Consider the following 20,997-nt stretch of genomic DNA (forward strand, 5'->3'; position numbering starts at 1 on the left):
TAAATTGTTTATTTATTGGGTACGTATTCTACAGGGATTTTTATCTTGGGAGATAACAGTGAAGTACCCTGTTAAGGGGCTCAAATATTGCAATCAAATCTGATGTATATCAAACTGATATACTACTGCATTGGCATAGTTTGCCATGTGTATTGGGATCCAAGTAGATGAGATGATTTGTTAGATAGATGAAATCTTAGAACAGTCTCTTGGTATTTATTTCAAAATAGTATCATTAGTCAGATAATCACCAGTGTGAATCATTCAAACAGCGGTAGGAAGTTCAAATCATGGGACTTAAGATTTTTGCTCGCTTCCCAGAATTCAGTGTATTATTGTGTCGGACATCTTGAGCCTGAGATGGCAAGAAAAATGGCGTATTCATAACCATAATCGGAATTTCTATATCATATGGTAATTCTGGAATTTTTTGATATAAAAAGAAAAGAGAAAGAAGAAAGAAGGATAAATCTTAAGTGATACTGCCTAAAAGGCTAGGTCTAGAGAAAGACTGTATAATTGTTCTCCTCGTTCAGGCCGTGGGGAGCCATGGTTCCCATGAGGAAGATCAATCGGGTCTCCTGTTTAAGTAATTCTCTGTTCCAGTCGCCTCTTCTTAGCATACCATTTGCTTTGAGGCCTGCTGAGTTTCCTTGATGGAATCTCGAGAAGTGTCTGGCCACTGGGGTGAGGGTCTTCATGTTCTCCCGGTCCCTCTGGGCATTTTTGATACTTGTGAGGTGTTCTGACAGTCTCTTCTTGAAGGGCCTCTGAGTCTTCCCTATATACTGCTTGCAACAAGGGCATTCCAAATTGTAAATGAAGCTGCGCTCGCCACGCTTCGGGCTCGGTGGCTCGCTGCGCTCGCCACACTTTATAAAATGAACTCCACGCCGACGTGGATAGTGGGGGTATAAAAAGGTCAGAGGACGCGTACCGCCGCCCCTAGCGGGGTCACTGCGCTCGCCACGCTTTGGGTTCACGTTTATAGTGGGGAGGTGGCGTGGGGGTGCATTTAACATTGTAAGCATCCATTTGGGTGCTTAAAATCACCCTTTAGGGTGCTTATACAATTTTTCATCGAATAGGGGGCAAAAATCGCATCGCATCGCATTCCACCGGGTGCATGGCATGCGATGCGATCAAAACATTGCGCGATCAATATCATGGGTGCCGTGATAATACACAAGTACATACACACCCACCAATTCTATAAGTGAAGTATATGCACTTTTTTTCACCGATTGTTTTTCACTTTCTTTCTTTGCAGTGTATGAAGCACTTACATCACACTCACACTGTCATATTCTTTCACATCCTCACCATATACATTACAGGATAGTGTTTCCCCTCTTGACAAAACATATAACCAAGCGTTATCCATATTAATGAATCTTCATAGATAGTGAGTGCAAAATATCCGATAAAACTTAACATCCATCTCTATATAACAAACAAATGGGACACTGGAATATGAAAGATTTAATCCTTAAAATGCGGTACAATCTAATGAAAACGATAATCCAGCAGCGGTAATACAGTACTTACCAATGACAAATAGTCCGGGACACACAGCCCTATATCTCATGAATGTTCATGAGAACAGAGTATATCAATGACCCTTTGACACCCATCCGGTTGGCCTTGAGAAAGCTCTGTGCGAAACGCGCGTCGGCGTTCCACGTGAGCAGGGGCAAATGTTACATTGTATCGTCAAATGTATTTACTGTTGATTGCATAGATAGGGAAAGTTTGGTGCCCACATCCTCTGGTCCAAGGCGCTTATACAGGCTTTGAGCCGGCGCCGCTAGTGACTCACATCAGTGAGAACACACATGCTGTGGGATATCTCACCCGCACAGCAGGGCAGATCTCTGCCAGACCGGGCACTGGTTGCACAGAGGAGGATTATTCACCTCCGTTTGTATGTACAGTGCCGAGAGGTATGTGCATCTTCCAGTCCTAAGTGCTCACACAGGCTCTAGCCGGCGCTGCTATTGATCCACAGCAGTGAGATCATAGATGCTGCGGGACTTCACCCGCACGGCAAGGCAGATTCCTGCCTGACTGGATTTTGACTGCACTGAGGAGGATTGTTTTTACCTCCATCCATGCATACAGTGTAGAGTGAGGGATCAGAATGGCCGGGACGCCCTCTTTGTCTGATTCTCCCAGCACTCAGCCACTACACAGTCAATAAAGTGCACTAACATTCATATTAATAAATAAAGCACAGTCCCTATCTTTGCTCATATACTTGTCAATTAGATACAATGAACATTTCTCCTCTGCCACGTCAGGATAATCATATCCTTTTTAGATTGTCCACTAGTGTTATATGTTGTACGTATGTTTTAAAGTATCTCGCATTCTTAAATAATAGTAATAAATGTTAATTTTTATTTCATTTTTCTTTGAAGTGCATCACATAGAGACTTGCTCTTTCTGTAACCCCACTTGTTCTATGTTTCTTCTTGTCCAGTGGTAGCACGCCTCAGTCCAATACTAGAAATTCTCATGATGACGACGAGGTATAACGGTTAATTGGGAAAACTTTTCTTCCCACACCCACATCAGACCAGTGCGATTGACCAGTTTCCCTTTCCCCAATTTTTGTTTGAGAACTCAAAATTGCAATCGCCTCAGCCTGATTCTCAGGCAGAGAAATTTGCAGGTAGGGAAGAGGGAGGCTTGCATTCATCATTTGGAAAAATGGGGGGTCTCATCCCCATTTCTCGAGCACGGCAAGCTCAAGGACTTCTTGGTCTCACAATACTTTCGGACGCCTGCAAACCTGCCTAAGGTCAGACTTATTCAGGTGCAGTTGTAGTCATCGCAAACCAATGATCACGATGTTCCTCTAGAGCTGTGATCACATACTGTATGTATTCAAAAAGAACACAGCAGTTTGCTGTGCATTGCTGGCTGCCGCTTGTGGTGGTGATCAGGTAGCAGTATGACTTGTGTCTGCTGAAGTTAAATACTGCTTTTGTTTGGTCATACGACGACCACTTGGTTTTATTTCCAGATGTTCTATGGTTCAGTGGTTGCTGAGAACAGTAGGAGAGAAAGGGTTTGTTCTGACGCATTTAGTCCTGCTCAGGGCATAGACTATAAATGTGGCGCTTAAAATGTATTAAATATAATATATATTAAATTACAGCTAGGAGTAACAGCTTTGAGCAAATGCTACCTAATAATGTACTGGATATCTTTGGCTTGGGGCCTCTTGAAGATTATTCATGTGTACTATGTGTATTCTATGTGTTTTGCCTTAAATTGCATGCAAACCCCCCCCCCCCCAAAAAAAAATAATAACAAATGCATACCTCCCGGTATTGGTTTTCAGTAGAGCAGGACCCTGTACATGCCAAAGGTACATGCTCAACTGCAATGAGGAAGAGCTTAATGGAACCTTTGTGGTACCCCTGTTCCTATCAATGTGGGGGTATTGGATGCCCTAAAGTTTCCTCTAAATCCCTCCCCCCACCACCACCACCACCATGCAGAGCAGCAGTGCATGCTCCCCCTACCACAGGACACTACGGCATAGACCTAGAAAAATAAGAATGTTCCACTGAATATAGGGGAAAGTTGGGAGGTATTACAAGTGCCTGGATAGGAGGGTCAAGCAACTGGAATACCCCAGCTTTAAAATGTAAAAAAAAAACACCTAGTACAGAGTTTACCAATCTCTGCCGATATAGTCCAGGTTTTAAGGATATCCTAGCTGTGTGCAGATGGTTGAATCAAATTGACTAAGGTAATAATCACTTGTGATGAAGCATGGATATCTTTAAAACCTACTGTCTAGCTGACTACAATAGCCGAGGCTTTGATGTAGACAGGAACCGGCCCATAAGTCTCCAGGATGGCTCGATGAGCAGTGAAGAGGGGCGGCGGAGGCATTGGCGCCGATTCTGTGGGTGCTCAAGGGCCTGAGCAACCACAGGAATTAATGAGCACCAACGTGCCCATAACTCCAGTGCTGGGCCACTGTATTTGCTTGTTGAGCCTTTCAACAGGCTTGAGCACCCACCAGCAAAAACATAAATCGGCACCTCTGGGCGGAGGCAGTAAAGCCTTTAAAGCATGTTTTGCTGGGATTGCAGTGACCGAGTGCAGTGACAGAGCTGAAGTCCTGGGGTATGGCTACTTATACAGTAAGCAGAAATTAGCAAGGTATTATGACATTCAGTGTGGGAAGGCAGCAGTGGTGATTCCAGCATTTTGCACATGGGTGACTTAACCTGTATATCAAAAATAATATATAGAATAATAGCGACTTACTGCCACCATTTTATTATCACATTGCCATTTATTGATATTTATAATCTCTGCTTATACAGTATTTGCCACAGATATGAATCCAGTAGAATTGGAAACAAATCTTACTCCATATCTTGCTGTATCCGGGATAGTCGGTCTTCTGTGTACACTCATCATCTGCTATTGTTGGAGGTAAAGAATTGTAATCATTTTGATGATTTTTTTAAATATAATATGTAACATAGATTTACAGTTTTTTTAGCACAAAATCTCATAAATGTGACATATAGGAAGTCTATCAAATGGCAAGTACTAGGATGATAATTTGCCTAAATTGTGGATTTACTGCTGGAACAATCATGAAAGGATTAAAACATTTGCTTCCTGTACAGATGCGGATCTTTAAAATATTGACAGGGGAACCATATGAGGTGGAGTTATAGAGGAGGGGTAGCAGCCTAGCTTCAACCTTCCTGGCCCTTCAGCAGGTCCCCCATCCAGCAACACTTCTCTGTTCTTCAGCTCTCCCATCTCTCAGCAGCAGCCTTTGAACTGCCTGGCCCATCTCCCCCTACACCCAGCAGCACCGATACTCACCGCCAGGGCCTTACCTTCTGCTTAAGGTTGGCATCGTCCTGGGTTACAAAGGGGGCCAGCCCACTGCAACGGCAACCTGGCAGTGATGTTGGCTGACCTCTGTGGAAGTCACGGCGGTACATTGACCTGTCTGCTGCTGCAGCAGCAGTACATTGTCCCCGGCATGCTAATTCAGGATAGTATCCGCATGGTGGCTGCTGGGCTCCTCTGCACTGCACTGCAGGGAGCCAATCATACTGGAGACTGAGATGCTGGCACAGGGGAGGGCTTATTGATTTTTCTGCATATTGTTTAAGTGTATTTATTGCTTGTACATAGTAGAGTTAGCTATTATTGGAACCTAACAAATATTCTTGAGATTGCAGAAGTTCATACCACGGGCATGGTAATCCCATTGCAAAGTTGCAGGCTGTGCAGGGCTTTGTGGTACTCTGTACATATTTTTAAAACGGGAAGCATTTACACCAGAGGTGGATTTAGACCTCACGGGGCAATAGGTAAGATACTGGTCGGGCCCTCCTTGCTCAAACAATACCTAGCACTATAGTTTTGCTACTGATTGCAGACAGCATCGAAAGAGTACCTTGGCAGGTGCACCGTCTACTGTAATCATCGGCAATGCGTATAAATGTGAATCTAGGTCTTTTGGAAGTATCTTAATATCTGTTTCACATTTAAAGTAACCTGACCGCCCACATACAAAGTATGAGACCATTTGTGTGTCCAAACATTTTTTATCCTATCACAGAACATCAAAGACACTTTGGGAGTGTAGGCAGGTCCATTTGAAGTCATAATGTCACGTGGCAGTCTCGCAATGCTCCTCTGGCAACCTCTTGGATGGTAAGGATATCTTTATGAGACTCCAAGAGACCTGCATGGACCTAGGCAAATTGTAGGTTGCCTTGTGGAAAATCTGCCTCCGATTTACATGGCAATACCAGGTTAATTCAGGGTTGCCTACCCCTCCCCCGCTCGGCCCCCCAGAAAAATGATCAACCCTCCCGGATACCGGCTAGCACCTCCCCCCCCCCCCCATCTTCCCCGCAGCAGCGTTCATTTCCTGTGATTCACTTCTTTTTGGGGGAGTGGGGGGGGCTAAAAATGCACATAAATCGTACATATCCTGCCATAGGCATGTGCACATTGACTGTTAGGAGTGTGACTTTTAAGGGTGCAGAGGCACCCCCTAATGCTGTGCACACCCTTATGAACACCTCTGCTGCTAACAATACCAGCAATACATTTTTCTAAAGACTTTTGCATCAATCAATTATGTGCGTTTGCATTGTTAATTGTACTAGACCAGTGTTGGCTAACCTTGACACTCCAGCTGTTGTTGAACTACACATCCCAGCATGCCCTGCGTCAGTTTTAGCACGGCCAAATAGCAAAACTGTAGCAGGGCATGCTGGGATGTGTAGTTCAACAACATCTGGAGTGTCAAGGTTAGCCATCACTGGTCTAGACCATTGTCATATCACTACATACCTTCATCCATATATGTTTTTGACTATTTTTGCATGTACTGTTACAAAGAGAATTTAGAAGATTAAAACTGAAATAGGCTGGAAATTATGGTGTGGTTGATAGACGTACAGGTGGAGCCATTCTCATCTAGCCTTTAGTTGGATTAAGTGAGTAATGGGATTACTCTGCTAATCCCCTGCTGTGTTGTTCTATGTATTGTATTGCAGCTGAGAACAATAGGCCTTGGCTCAGCATGGCTCACCATGGCTATCCAGAGACGGCTAGTTGAGGCTGGCTTCATCTGTATTATATTGTAGCCAGTACCACTAGATGATGGTAGACACGCCTGATTGGCGATGTTAGACACATCCAATAGGTGGTGCTAGACCCACCACTTTGATGGTGCACCTCCTAATAAAATGTGCTGCGCACACATATGCATCCTACTATTAATGGCATGTTCCCCCTGTTGGAGGAGTTTTTCTAGTATCTAGAGGCAACTAAATGCAAATAATTATTATTTTTTTCTGAAAAAGACTAGCAGAGGAGTTTGTAACCCCCCACGCCAGCTCATGCCATCCACAAGGTTTCATTTGTCCTACTGATTACTCCGACGTTGGGATGTAGCACCGTGTATTGGTGATGGGTAACCTTTCATGCCAATTATGTGTTGCATAAATTTAATTTAATATTTTAATTACTGAAGATGAAATACAACTAGTCATGTCAGTTTCCCCTACGCACTATAGTTTAATGAACTAATGAGTTGTCATTCTTCACAGAAAGAAGGTATGTCTCTCCCGGTCTAGGACTGTGGTATGTATTTGGAGCAAGCAGCTGTAAAACATTGTAATGCAATAAAGCAATTAATAAGAGAAGAGTCCAACATTAATTTGGTTCATCAATACAGATTTATTGGACGATGATCAGATATCCCTCAGTAAAGGGTTTCCCCTTTTCCTAGACAAAGCATATACCAAGCAATTTATTTCATAGGTGGTCATATGGTTCCCTCCAATAGTGTCCTCAAACCAATCTGCTCTCAAAATTCTGCAAGTGCTAGCTGTGCAGGAAAACCTGGTTTTGTTCCGGCCAGGAAACAATGATTAGTAATTTGTGTTGGACAAGCTATACTAGGAACACCTGTATACTGCAAAGTTATCTAACAAACATGTACCCTTTAAAGCATATCTGTAGTAATCATTACTAAATCTATTTGGAAACTGGGGTACACTAGTGAATCTTGATGAGAAGAACAGGGCAAATTGGGCGAATTGTAGAATCTGGTACAAGTAGATCATGCAGGCCCCCCTCCCTTGACCCTTCCATGGTCCATTGAGTGCAAATGTGTAATGAGGAGTATAACATTATTTGTAAAAGGAGAATTGTACTTACCTGTCCTCGAAAGGTTTCATTGGCTTTCAGCCTGGCATTGATTGTGCTTCCAGTCATTCAAGCTACTTGCAAGTGGGAGCTAATGGCCATTGTTCTAATTACAACACCCAGAAGTTTAGGGGAGACACAAACATGAGAAAAAGAGGGTGCTGGAACACTGATGGGGAGGTAAGCGAAGGGGGAGTGGAGGAGGTCATAGGCACACTTGTGAAGAGGGTGACAGAAGCGCACCCATGTGAATGTGAGGGGGACAGAGACACGTATACTAAACTAGTAGTGTAGAAAAACAGAGGGCACTTGTGTATTATCACGGCGCCCAGTAAGCAAATAGCAAATGAGATGCAATGCGATATTTCATTGTATAAGCACCCATGTAGCACCCACAGCATGAGATGTGATGGGTGCTTAGTATGACATGTGATGCAATCGCCTTTGCAATTGTTTTGCATCACCCCCAGTATGGACGTCAGCGGAACGCGTCCTCCGACCTTTTCATACCCCCACTATCCCCGTCAGCGTGGAGTTGATTTTAAATAGTGTGGTAAGCCACCGAGCCCGAAGCGTGGCGAGCGCAGCGGATTACATGTTAAGTAATCCGTAATCCCTCGCGGGGCTCGATGCGCTCATCACGCTTCGGGCTCGGTGGCTTACCACACTATTTAAAATCAACTCCACGCTGACGTGGATAATGGGGGTATGAAAAGGTCGGAGGACGTGTTTCTCTGCACTCGCCACGCTTCGGGCTAACGTGGATAGTGGTGCTATTGTTGGGACACATTCACACCTTCAATATCATTCATCTGACACAGTAACGACAATGCATTTTAACGATTAACTGGTGAAATTTAGTGATAAAAAAATTAAGACTGAGCATGATGATTACAGTGATTACAAATTCATTAAGAAGAAGAAGAATAACAATTATGAACTTGTAATAAGAACAAATTTATGATAAAAAAACAGTAAAACTGAGAAAAAAACTGTGAAAATGCAAATTAAAGCAGTGTCAGTGCATGAAGTATTCGTTCAAACGTAAAGGGTCTCGTCGACCTCCACGATTTTTCCAGCCCCACCAATGCGTCACTGCGGCTGGTCCATCAGGTCTGCGGTACAGGCATCCCGCATCCATCCATTGTACTGCACTACTGTCTTATTTGACAGGTGCAGCTCACGCTCACAAAAATTAATCGATGTGAGCTCTTGTGCCCAAAAATAGATAAATCTCATTAAAGTGAGAAATGGGAAATGGCAGCCCACAAAAAAGATCCCCTCTCTTAGGCTCACCTTATTTCTGCAGGATTTAATATGGCACCGCCACATCGACTCTTTCAGTGACAAAAGCATGGTGTGCCCATTTTTGCAAGACCGCGTCTGCGGAAGAAGACGATGCTCCTTCAGGAACCGGACAGTCTCCTCCTCGGTGTTAGGGAGGCGGAACATATTTGCCACCGATGATTCAGCCATCATTTACAAGTTATGTCCTGGAGCTCTGAGTGATGCTGCTATTCTCTCAAAGATTAATCTCAGAGTGATTCTGACAGGGAGCGGGAGCGGGAAGAACACTGACTATGCAAATAACGTATCTCTGACTGACTAGGTCAATTTAGAAACCAGAGTTATGCATAAAACACTACAGAAACAGTATTACCTACTGAAATTGCATTGCATGCCTTTATTGGTGACCATGTGATGCGATTTCACTACGGTGCCGTACGTATGTTAATTGGGTGCCGCGATAATACACAAGTACCAAACAGACAACGGGGTAGACAAGGGAAGACAGATAGGGTGGTAGGAATGGAGCATACAGCTGAATACACAGGAGGTGAGATACCTATGCTATTTACTGTGTTGTATGCTTCCTGGGCTGTGCACCTGTGTGGATCAAATGTGAGAAAGCAAAGAGATGAGAAGAGAAAGTAGTGGAAGGCTTGTCTATAGGGGTCAGAACATAGGGGACAATAGAGATTCTGTGAAAATACTCATGGACTGGTGAGAACCCTACGTGATGAGGGCCAGGTGGATCTGATGTGCCTCACTCTTATTAGGTTCTAGCTGATCCGCCCGGCATTGCCCGGGAAAACCTTGGGTTTTTTTATTTCCAAAATTGCGGAAAAATGTAATCTTACAGTATGCTGTGCCAAAGACCTAAGATTGTAATTTGTAAAGATTCCACCATAATGTTAGAATGTGTTTGCATTGATACTCAATGACGGCAATGAAATCAGGTGTGGTGTTCTTGTTTGAAACAACGGGCCTGGCCACATGACGTCATGACTCAACGCGCGCTACCCGCACCACTGCAATGCACCACTGGGAATGGGTCAATGGCCCAAATTCTTCCCTACACCCGCCGGGCCAATCCACCGATCCAGCCATTGCAATCATAAATGGGTGCATTGATAAGGTTTGGAGTGTAAGAAGTTGAAGAAAAAGACTGAGATAAAGATTTGCCATGTTAAAGTGTACAATTTACTCAATAAATTGTAAATATAAGTGTACATAGAAGTACAATCAAGAAATGAAAGTAGGATTAAAAAAATAAGTTCTGATTCAAACTGATAATTGTTTGGACGTGGGTGGGTTACGAAACAAATCTATAGGTGGGGGGTATGGATATTGTGGGCATAATTGGTGTTTGGTACACCTACAGGGGGTCCTCAATTGATGGGAATTTCACTACAGTGTCACGGTCACAGTGTCACCATAGCGGGATTCCCAATTGGGGTCCAGGTGGTCCTTCAGGGACCCTTTACAATCCCGTAGGTCTCTTCTCCTTGAGCTTACGGTCTCCCTTAATGATAGTCAATCATTGTGGGAGACTGTAGGCTCCAGGAGAAGAGACCAACAGGAATGTAAAGGGGTCCCTAAAAGATCACCTGAAACCCCAATTGGAAATCCCCCTATGGTGAGACTGTAATGAAAATTTCTCATCAACTGAGGACCCCCTGTATGTGTACAAACCCCAATTATGCCCACAATATCCATACCCCCCTCCACCTATAGATTTGTTTCGCAACCCACCCCCTTCCAAACAATTAGCAGTTTGAATCAGAATTTATTTTTTAATCCTACTTTCATTTCTTGATTGTACTTCTATGTACACATATTTATTTGACAATTTATTGAGTAAATTGTACACTATAACGTGACAAATCTTCATCTCAGTTTTATTCTTAAACTTCTTACACTCATAACATTCAAACAAATACATGCAGCGCTCATGGCCATCGACCAAACATTATCTATGAACCAAAAGAGTCTGGGAAACCCTTAAGGCAGAGCAGTGCCTAACATCCAACTGACTGACAGGGTGAGTGCAGTGTACCCACTTTGTATTGATCAGCAGGAGCATTGGCCAGGACAAAGATTTCTCAGTGCAACTGGCCAGGGAGCGCAGAGACGGAGATGGGAAAAAAAAGAGGTACTTGTGTATTTTGGCGGCGCCCGATTTCAGCATCGTTCGATGAACGCATCGCATGCCATGTACCCGATGGCATACGATGCGATGCGACGCGATTTTGACCCCCTATACGATGAAAAATCGTATAAGCCCCAAATGCCGCTGCTCCATAGCATCATACATATATTGCTTCTGGGGATATGGCCACATTAAAAAGTTTTGGAATAAACTTATAAAGCATATTAACGGCTCTTTCTCACTTCATGTTCAGCCCAACCCAAATGCATGCATGCTTGCGAACTTCTCTGAATGGGAACTAGGTCCTAGTCCAAGACTTCTTATCCCAGTGTTGACCATAATTGTTACAGTAGCACGTAAACTTATCCTGTCTCACTGTTTGGCTAGGACTACTCCCTCGATCTCAGAGCTGAAAAGAAAAATGCTACAAATGACGTACATCCATAGGAAAACAGCTACCATCAATATAGAGAAAGGAGTTTTTTATAGCAAGTGGGGGCTCTTTATTAAAACCATAGAGATACCCATTCAAACCTAGATATTTAACTTTTTTGACAATACTGAATGGTTCTTCATAGACAGTTGTTATCTAATGCAGACAGAATCTCTGACTAGAGAACTGAAACTTATCCACAAGTCAAGTCACGACTATTCCACACTAGCAGATTTTGAATATCTCAATTTCAACTTTTTCACTCTGCCCTAATGTCAACCTGTGTGATCACTGAGCATAACGCTCTTCTAGTAGCATACCCCCCCCCCCCTACCCCTTCCCTGATCTCCCCTTTGTATGTTCTGTCATATGTCTCCTTATAATTTGGTTAATTATGTTATAAGTGTTATAAGTGTTTATTTGAAATCTAACGCTGCAAAACATGCCTTGGATGGCCTAGTTTTACAGCTCCATGGAAACCATTAATATTAACTGCATTGCCGAAGAGTCGCTGTGCGACAATGATGTACATTCATTGACACTGTTATTGTCAAACAACGAGAAATGTCTGCTTACAGTTTAGACTTGAAACACTATATGTGTATGTGTTATTTTGTTTCTTGAAAAGACTCAATAACAAGATATGAAAAAAAATTCTGACCATGAAATTACTTTTAGACTGAAGAACTCCATGAAGCCGCATACACTGATCTTGTGATGAGCGACGTCTCCGAACCTTACTGCACTTTAAAGGTAACCATGGGAATAATTGGGATAATAGAGGAAATGTGTAATACCAATCTATGTTCCATTTGTTGGATGAATGGTAAATTATACCAATAATAGAAGATTAATTATTTTAAAATTTTCGTAAAACATGGACATTTCTATGCATGTGCAAACCTCAACAGCAAATGGCTTAGGGGAGTAAAAAACTCGCCGGGCCATTTGCTGCGGGAAGGGAGGACCGGTGATGGATGGGAGAAAAAACAGGGTTTGTCTATAGGAATGCCCAGCATTTTATGTTCTTCCCCATAGAAACAGTGAACATTCCCATGGGAAGGCAGGCGGGCTGATGCCTGCTGGGGTATGGGCGGTGTGCGGCTTCTCAGATGCTTGGTAAGCAGCAATGCTAATACATAATGGGTCATGTCGCCACTATCCACGTTTTACCCCCAGTGTCCACGTGGGCGAGGAGTTAATTTTATAAAGTGTGGCTAGCCTGAAGCGTGGCGAGCCCCGCGAGGGGAAGCGTATATGCATATCTGCGTCCCCTCGTGGGGCTCGCTGCGCTCGCCACACTTCGGGTCAGTCCTCCATGTCAGTCCTCCCCGGCGGCAGCAATGTACACAATTAGCGTAGTGCCACGGGGGGGGGGGGGGAGTAAGGAAAACATGTGATGCTACGCTGAATGACGGCCATTTGCCGCTGGCACAGGATGCGTCTCTCCCCACCGCCGTCTCTATCCCCCTCCGCCCACCCGCCGCTCAAGTGCTGGCCGCCCCACCAAGCCGAAGTAGTCTGGCCGAAGTTGCCCGCCCCACGGCCGCACCAAGTAGGTAAACCGCTATCACATATTAGCCGGGCACCTGGCTAAGCTACACTGACAACATAGCCTAAGCTACATTGTCAGCGTAGCGTAGCCAGGCGCCCAGCTAATACATAAGTACCAATTTTTGTCTTTGAAATTTTGTTTTATTAATTTAGATCACATAATTCCCATAATATATTTATGACCTTGAAATTACGGTACTTATGTAGTATCTGGGCTGCCGATTTTGAAATCGGGTCCATCGCATCGCATTGCATCGCATACGACCATATCGCATGCGATGCGATGCAATGCGATGCGATGGACCCGATTTTTCCATAGGATTCAATGTTAAAATGGACTGAGTCCATTTTAACATGGAATTCAATGGGAAAAAGGGGTCCTTTTCATACCCCTACTATCCAAGTGGGCATGGAGTTGGATATAAACCTGTGGCGAGCGTAGCGAGCCACCGAGCCCGAAGCGCGGCGAGCAGACGTTATTCTGTGTCCCCTCGCGGGGCTCGCCACGCTTCGGGCTCGGTGGCTCGCTACGCTCGCCACAGGTTTATATCCAACTCCATGCCCACTTGGATAGTAGGGGTATGAAAAGGACCCCTTTTTCCCATTGAATTCCATGTTAAAATGGACTCAGTCCATTTTAACATTGAATCCTATGGAAAAATCGGGTCATCGCATCGCATCGCATCGCATGCGATATGGTCGTATGCGATGCGATGCGATATCGCATCGCATCTGATTGTATGCCTTAAGTTAAGGCATACAATCAAAAAATCAACAGCCCAGATACTACATAAGTACCGAAATTACTTTTTAGACTGAAGATCTCCAACAAGCTACATTCACTGATCTTGTGATGAGCCAGGTCTCCGAACCCTACTACACTTTAAAGGTAACCATGGGATTAAATGGGATAACACAGAAAATGTGTAATACCCGTCTATGTTACTTTTGCCGGATGAATGGTAAATTATAACAATATTAGAAGATGGTTTGTTTAAAAATGATAGTAATACATGAACATAGATAGGTACTGAGGTCAAGGTACTGCCTTGGGACAGATAACAATATATCTATCCCAAGGCGCAGTCACTCTACTTCTGCCGAATTCTAAAGATGGGGATCACCACACAATCCCAATACTGGTAGAATCTTGAAAGAAATGAACCAGGGGCGAAGAAGAGTCAAATACACACATGTCGATCACATTTGTTGAGTGCTCATTTGGATGTTACTGTATGTAAGGAAAAATAGAAATGTCAATGTGTAGACCATCTAGATCTCAGAAAATGACACCAACACACAGGGATGGGTGCCACAATGCGTACCCTCACTCACGCTGATAGATGAAAAGATGTGTATGTAAAGGTTTCTTAACAGACATTCAAGGTTCACCTCATGTGCAGTCATGGATTTAGAAGTAGATGCATACCATACTCACCGGTAAGCTATCCGGTGTACATATGTAATGCTATCTTTAGGAAAGCCAATGCAATGGATGTGGAATGGAGTTGGTCACGTCTGTAGAGCTCTCATTGGATAGTATATGTATGCGGGATGAAAAATATATAATATGTAGACTATCTGATTTGTAATACAATTTTTTTTTTTATCCGACAGCCACAGTCTTTCTTTCTTTCTTTCTTTCTTTCTTTCTTTCTTTCTTTCTTTCTTTCTTTCTTTCTTTCTTTCTTTCTTTCTTTCTTTCTTTCTTTCTTTCTTTCTTTCTTTCTTTCTTTCTTTCTTTCTTTCTTTCTCTCCCCTTCCCTCACATTGTCTCTCTCTCTCACTCTCCATGAAACTCTCTCCCCCTGACAAAGTCTCTCTCTTGCACTGTCTCCCTTCCTTATGTGAGATACATTGCTGATTGGTTTATATTGTGGTCTGGGGGCGGGCAGATTTTTCTGGCATCCATTCATCAGTTGAGTGGCCGTAAGACCTTTAACCCCTTCACGACATTTGACGTATATATACGTCATGGTCGGGAAGTACTTCCCGACCGTTGACGTATATATACGTCATGACTTCTAACTGTCACTGCGTCTAGAGACGCAGTGACAGTTAGGTGATGTCTGCTGTCCCTGACAGCAGACATCCCCCCTCGTCGCCCAGGGGGGGCAGGGGTGCCCCCCCCGGTCGGCGATCGCTGTGATTGGCTGTTCAAATCTGAACAGTCAATCACAGCGTTTCCTGTGTTACCGGCGGCTAAGCCGCTCGGTAACACAGAAAACGGTGGTGATCGGTGCAGCACCGATCACCACCGATGTGCAGCCCCCCCCTCCCACCCGCCGGGCACTCACCCGGCAGCAGCAGCAGCAGCTCCCCCGGCTCCCCCGGTGCGCACGCAGCGCTGCCCTCCTCCCCCCTCCCTCCCGCAGCAGCAGCAGCATCATGCTGCTAGAAAAGTTAAAATAAAATAAAAAATAAGTATTGCAAATGTATATGTATATATATATATATATATATATATATACACACACATATATATATATATATATATATATATATATGTGTGTGTATATATATATGTATATATACAGATGGGGCCGGGCTCATCTTTGCAGGGGATGGCGATGGCGTCGCCATCGCCATTCCCTGCTCCCGCGCCATCTGTGTGTCGGAAGGGGACGCGCGCGCACGAGGTGCGCGCGCGTCCCCTTCCGACGGTGCTGCCCTCGGTCGCCCGGTGCCCACACCGGGCGCCCGCACCCCCCCACAGCCTCCTCGGGTCCCCCCAGCCCCCCTCGAGCGGGAGGCGGACAGTATTGTGTCCGCCTCGCCGCCCGGCCGCCCGGATACTGAGACGCGCGTGCGTGGGGGACGCACGCGCGTCTCAGTCAGATGGCGCGCCGTGTTGCTGGCGGATCGCCAGCAGCATGCTGCTGGCGATTCGCCAGCAAGCATAAGGCCTGCGCTATCTGTATATATATATATACACACACATATATATATATATATATATATATATATATGTGTGTGTGTGTGTGTGTGTGTGTATACCGCACCGATCACCAACGATCGCCAGCCCCCCCCCCCCTCCCACCCGGCAGCCCCCCTCCCTCCCACCCACCCGGCTGCCGCAGCGCCAGCACCCCTCCCACCCCCCCGCCAGCCGCAGCGCCAGCCCCCCTCCCAAAGCTGGTGACCAAAATGGGGTCACTTGTGGGGGGGTTCCACTGTATTGGTGCTTCGGGGGTCTTGCTAATGCGACATAGCACCCACCATTCATTCCACCACCAAAAATCACTCCTTCCCTTCTGAGTCCTGCCATGCACCCAACTGGTAATTTTTGGTCACATGTGAGGCATTGCCGTACTCGGGAGAAATTGGGGCACAGATTTTGGGGTGCTTTGTCTCCTTCATTCCTTGTGAAAATTAAAAATTTTGAGCCAGAACTGCATTTTTGTGTAAAAAATTAAATTTTTTTACACAAAAATGCAGATCTGGCTCAAAATTTTTCATTTTCACAAGGAATGAAGGAGACAAAGCACCCCAAAATCTGTGCCCCAATTTCTCCCGGGTACGGCAATGCCTCACATGTGACCAAAAAATACCAGTTGGGTGCATGGCAGGACTCAGAAGGGAAGGAGTGATTTTTGGATTTTGCAGCACAGATTCTGGTTGAATGACCCCCGAAACACCCATACAGTGGAACCCCCCCACAAGTGACCCCATTTTGCAAACTACACCCCTCAGGGAATTCATCTAGGGGTATAGAGTACATTTCAAACCCCCCGAGGTTTCACCAATTTTGATACAACTGAGCTGTGAAAATGAAAAATTAATTTTTTTCATTTTCACTGCCCAGTTGTACCACAATTGGTGAAACCCCTGGGGGTTTGAAATGTACTCTATACCCCTAGATGAATTCCCTGAGGGGTGTAGTTTGCAAAATGGGGTCACTTGTGGGGGGGTTCCTAACTTTTAGCATCTTATGGTGCCTAGAAACCTACATGGTGCCTAAAAAATAATCTCATAAAAAGGAGGCTCCAAAATCAAGTAGGTGCTCCTTCTATTATGAAGCCTGTGGTTTGGTCACCGTGCACACTAGGGCCACATATAGGATATTTATGAAAACCAAAGAATTGGGGGAATCAATTTTTAGTCACATTTCTCTAGTAAAATCTACTGTGTTCCTTAGAAAAATGTATTAAAATTGCAAATCTGCAAAAAAAAAGAAATTTTGAAATTTCACCTACACTTTGTTTTAATTCCTGTGAAACACCTAAAGGGTTAACAAACTTCCAAAATGCTGTTTTGAATACTGTGAGGGGTGCAGTTTTTGAAATGGCATCATTTATGGGGGTGTCTCACATACAAGTCCCTCAAAGTCACATCAAAACTGACCTGGTCCCTAAAAAAATCAGAGTTTGAAATTTTCTTGAAAATTTGAGAATTTGCTATTCATATTTTAAGCCTCCTAGTGTCCAAAAAAATGAAAAGGAGGTTGAAATAATGATGGCAACATAAAGTATACATATGGTCTATGTTAGTTATTAACTATTTTGAGTGGTAAGATTATTTGTCTCACAAGCAGAAAATTTAACATTTTGAAAATTGCTAAATTTTCCATTTTTTTACGATATTTTGGTATTTTTCAAAAAAAACACAGACTGTATCGACCAAAATTTACCACTAACTTGAAGTACAATGTGTCACGAGAAAACAATCTCAAAATCACTGGGATAAGTAAAAGCAAAAAAAAGTTATCCCCACTTAAGTGAGACATGTCAGATTTGAAAAAAAGGGCTCTGTCATGAAGGCACAAACTGGCTCTGTCATGAAGGGGTTAAATTCATAATTTGTTATAGTTTTTAACTACTACTTTATTTGTGGTCAGTATTACTCTCAAGGGTGAATTTACTAAAGTATCTGAAAATTTAAAAAAGGTGATGTTGCCCATAGCAGATATTCAGTGCAATTTCTCTATTACATCCTAGTAAATGATAGACGGAATCGGATAGGTTGCTCTGGGTAACATCCCCTTTCTTACATTTTATAAGCTGTAGTAATTTACTCCTCTGTATTTTGATGCAATAAGAGTGTGTAATGTCAGAACTTGTCCACTATAAACATTTGAAAACGGGTTCAGCTTTTCCACAGAGACATGAGACATGTATGGTTATTATCAATACAGATGAATGATAAAGGAGGTTATTCAGACCTGATCTACAATGTACTGTATATGAGACATGTATGGTTATTATCAATACAGATGAATGATAAAGGAGGTTATTCAGACCTGATCTACAATGTACTGTATCTGAGACATGTATGGTTATTATTACTACAGATGAATGATAAAGGAGGTTATTCAGACCTGATCTACAATGTATTGTACTGTATATGAGACATGTATGGTTATTATCACTACAGATGAATGATAAAGGAGGTTATACAGACCTGTACTACAATGTACTGTACTTTATCTGATACATGGATGTTATTATCACTACAGATGAAGGATAAAGGAGGTTATTCAGACCTGATCTACAATATACTGTATCTGATACATGGATGTTATTATAACTACCGATGAATTATGATAAAGGAGGTTATTCATACCTGATCTACAATGTTCTGTTCTGTATCTGAGACATAGATGGTTATTATCAATACAGAAGAATAATGATAAAGGAGGCCAATGTGCTTGTGAGGCCACCTGTTTGTTCCCCTGCCCAGTGTAGTGGCCCATTCCCCACCAGTCTCCCACACAAGCGACCTCTGCTGGTTCACACTAGAGGAGCCAATGTTACAAATACGTGGTGGGTGGGTGCCCATCTCAGTGGCAGAACTTGTGAGTGGTTGTCCCAGGTGCAAAAATATAATTAGGGCACCCACTCTTCCACACCAACCCAAGGTCACAATATGCCACACAGCAGTGTGTTTCAGCAGTGGGCCTGTTTAGTCTTTAGGGGCTCAGGTGCAATGCACCTGCTTCAACAATGGTAGTTCTCTGTCCTATCTATATCAATTGTGACATCTATTAAAGGGACAAGGGTGGGTGCTATATGGGGGAGTTTCAATTGCTGGGGTGCTTATGGGCTCCACGGGGGGAGGGATGGGAAGATTTGTGATATTTGGAGATTATGATAATGAGTCGTTAGCTGGAGGTTTCAGGTCTGTGTTTATTCTCAGTGGGGGAGATGGGCCATTATCTGAAATTAGTTTTTTTCACAGCAGCTTTAAGGTCTGGGGGCAAATAGACTGCCCACTTATTTTGTTGTTGGTTGCTCTTGAATTTCATTTGGTGCCGCCCATGTGATGCTGCTTCTAGAAATTTTTCCAGGGCCACTTTCAGTTCCCAATTCGCTTCCGGTTTTTAATATCTGACAATCAGTTTTAGTTTCTTATATCAGCTAAACATTGGTATAATGATTGCTTCATTATTTTGCACTTTCATGTCACCCTACAATAGAATAGACTTTGTCTAAAATTTTATTTTACAGCCGGAAATCCCTGAAGAACTCACATCCACAGAGAGGAATGGAGCTGCCAATACTGAATATGAAAACATTTCTACAATTCAACAAATAAAACATTTGTAAAATTCATGAAATTGTGTTTATCGCTGTCACGGACCCAACCAGTCGCTCCTTCAGATACTGTACTGTCAATCTGAGCAGCTCCAGCCGTGACTGGGGTTCACATTGGACACACGAGTATGAGGTATGCCGCCACCAGCAAAGCCTGATTTAGCATTTCCAAATTGTGCAAGGTATTCCTTGCTCGCACCTGACCACAGAATACAGTATACAGTAGATAAAGTTTGTAGCGTGAACCGCCCTTTTTGCGAAAGTCCTAAGAACACAAAATTCAGAACTGGAATTATGTATTATTTATTCCAAGAAATACTTCAGAGATTAGTTATAAAAATGGTTACAAAGATGATTGCAAAGATTTTAAAAGTACACACAGAAGAATACAACTCAAACTAAATAAAAAGGGATGAAAAAATCACAGAACTGTATCTTACACACAAGTACTGATTCTGTAGTGGGGGATTTCACATGAAACATCTGTTCGCTTCCAGCCAGCTTGCTGATTCCCCAAGAAGTACACAAGCTGTAGGGACAAGAGTGAAATTATACCTGCAGATTCCTCATCCCTCCCACCTTTGGGATTTTGACCATTTCCCTGCTGGACATTAATGAATTTTCCTAAATAATTGATCTTCCTACTTTAGCCCCTTCACGACATTTGACGTATATATACGTCATGGCCGGGAAGTACTTCCCGACACATGACGTATATATACGTCATGACTTTAAACTGTCACTGCGTCTAGAGACGCAGTGACAGAGGGACGATGTCTGCTGTCCCTGACAGCAGACATGTCCCTGCATGCCCAGGGGGGGCTGCGATGCCGCCCCCCCGTCGGCGATCGCTGTGATTGGCTGTTCAGTGTGAACAGCCATTCACAGCGTTTTCCTGTGTTACCAGCGAATCAGACGCTCGGTAACACAGGTGTCAATCACCGCCGGGCGTCAGGGGGCATGAGGGGGTCATCGGTGATGATGACACCTCACCCCACCCTCACCCCACCTGCCCCCAAGGCTGTGATTGGTCCGTGGGACCCACGGACCAATCACAGCCAAGGCGCGACATTTAAACTAACGGTGACTGCGCTGCAGACGCCATTCCGGTCTGGAATTGCGTGCAGAGCGGTCACCGTGCCTATCTGCCGTGATACTGACCTGATCCTTGCTAATACTTACCTGATCCTTGCAAATACCTTACCTGATCACTTGATCACTGCTTGTAGCGTGCTGGACGCTTCCTGGATCTGACTTCTTGGGACTTCCTGCTGCTGCTGCAGTGTGATAGAGAGATAGAGAGATAGAGAGAGAGATAGAGAGAG

General features: G+C 43.9%; 1 protein-coding gene across 1 annotated transcript in view; it reads left to right on the forward strand.

The window, feature by feature from the left end:
* The window catches only part of LOC146041723 (sialoadhesin-like), a 74,657-nt gene extending 54,384 nt beyond the window's left edge, over positions 1 to 20,273 (forward strand). Inside the window, exons 6-9 of the mRNA XM_083161638.1 lie at positions 4,350 to 4,461; positions 7,119 to 7,152; positions 12,264 to 12,338; positions 19,586 to 20,273. Coding sequence (XP_083017764.1) covers positions 4,350 to 4,461; positions 7,119 to 7,152; positions 12,264 to 12,338; positions 19,586 to 19,684 — 320 coding nt within the window. The 3' untranslated portion in view covers positions 19,685 to 20,273. The remainder of the gene's footprint in view (positions 1 to 4,349; positions 4,462 to 7,118; positions 7,153 to 12,263; positions 12,339 to 19,585) is intronic.
* The last annotated feature ends 724 nt before the right edge of the window (positions 20,274 to 20,997 follow it).

The sequence above is a fragment of the Crinia signifera genome, chromosome 19 (assembly GCF_055691185.1).
Source record: "Crinia signifera chromosome 19, ASM5569118v1, whole genome shotgun sequence".
Classification (NCBI taxonomy): Eukaryota; Metazoa; Chordata; class Amphibia; order Anura; family Myobatrachidae; genus Crinia; species Crinia signifera.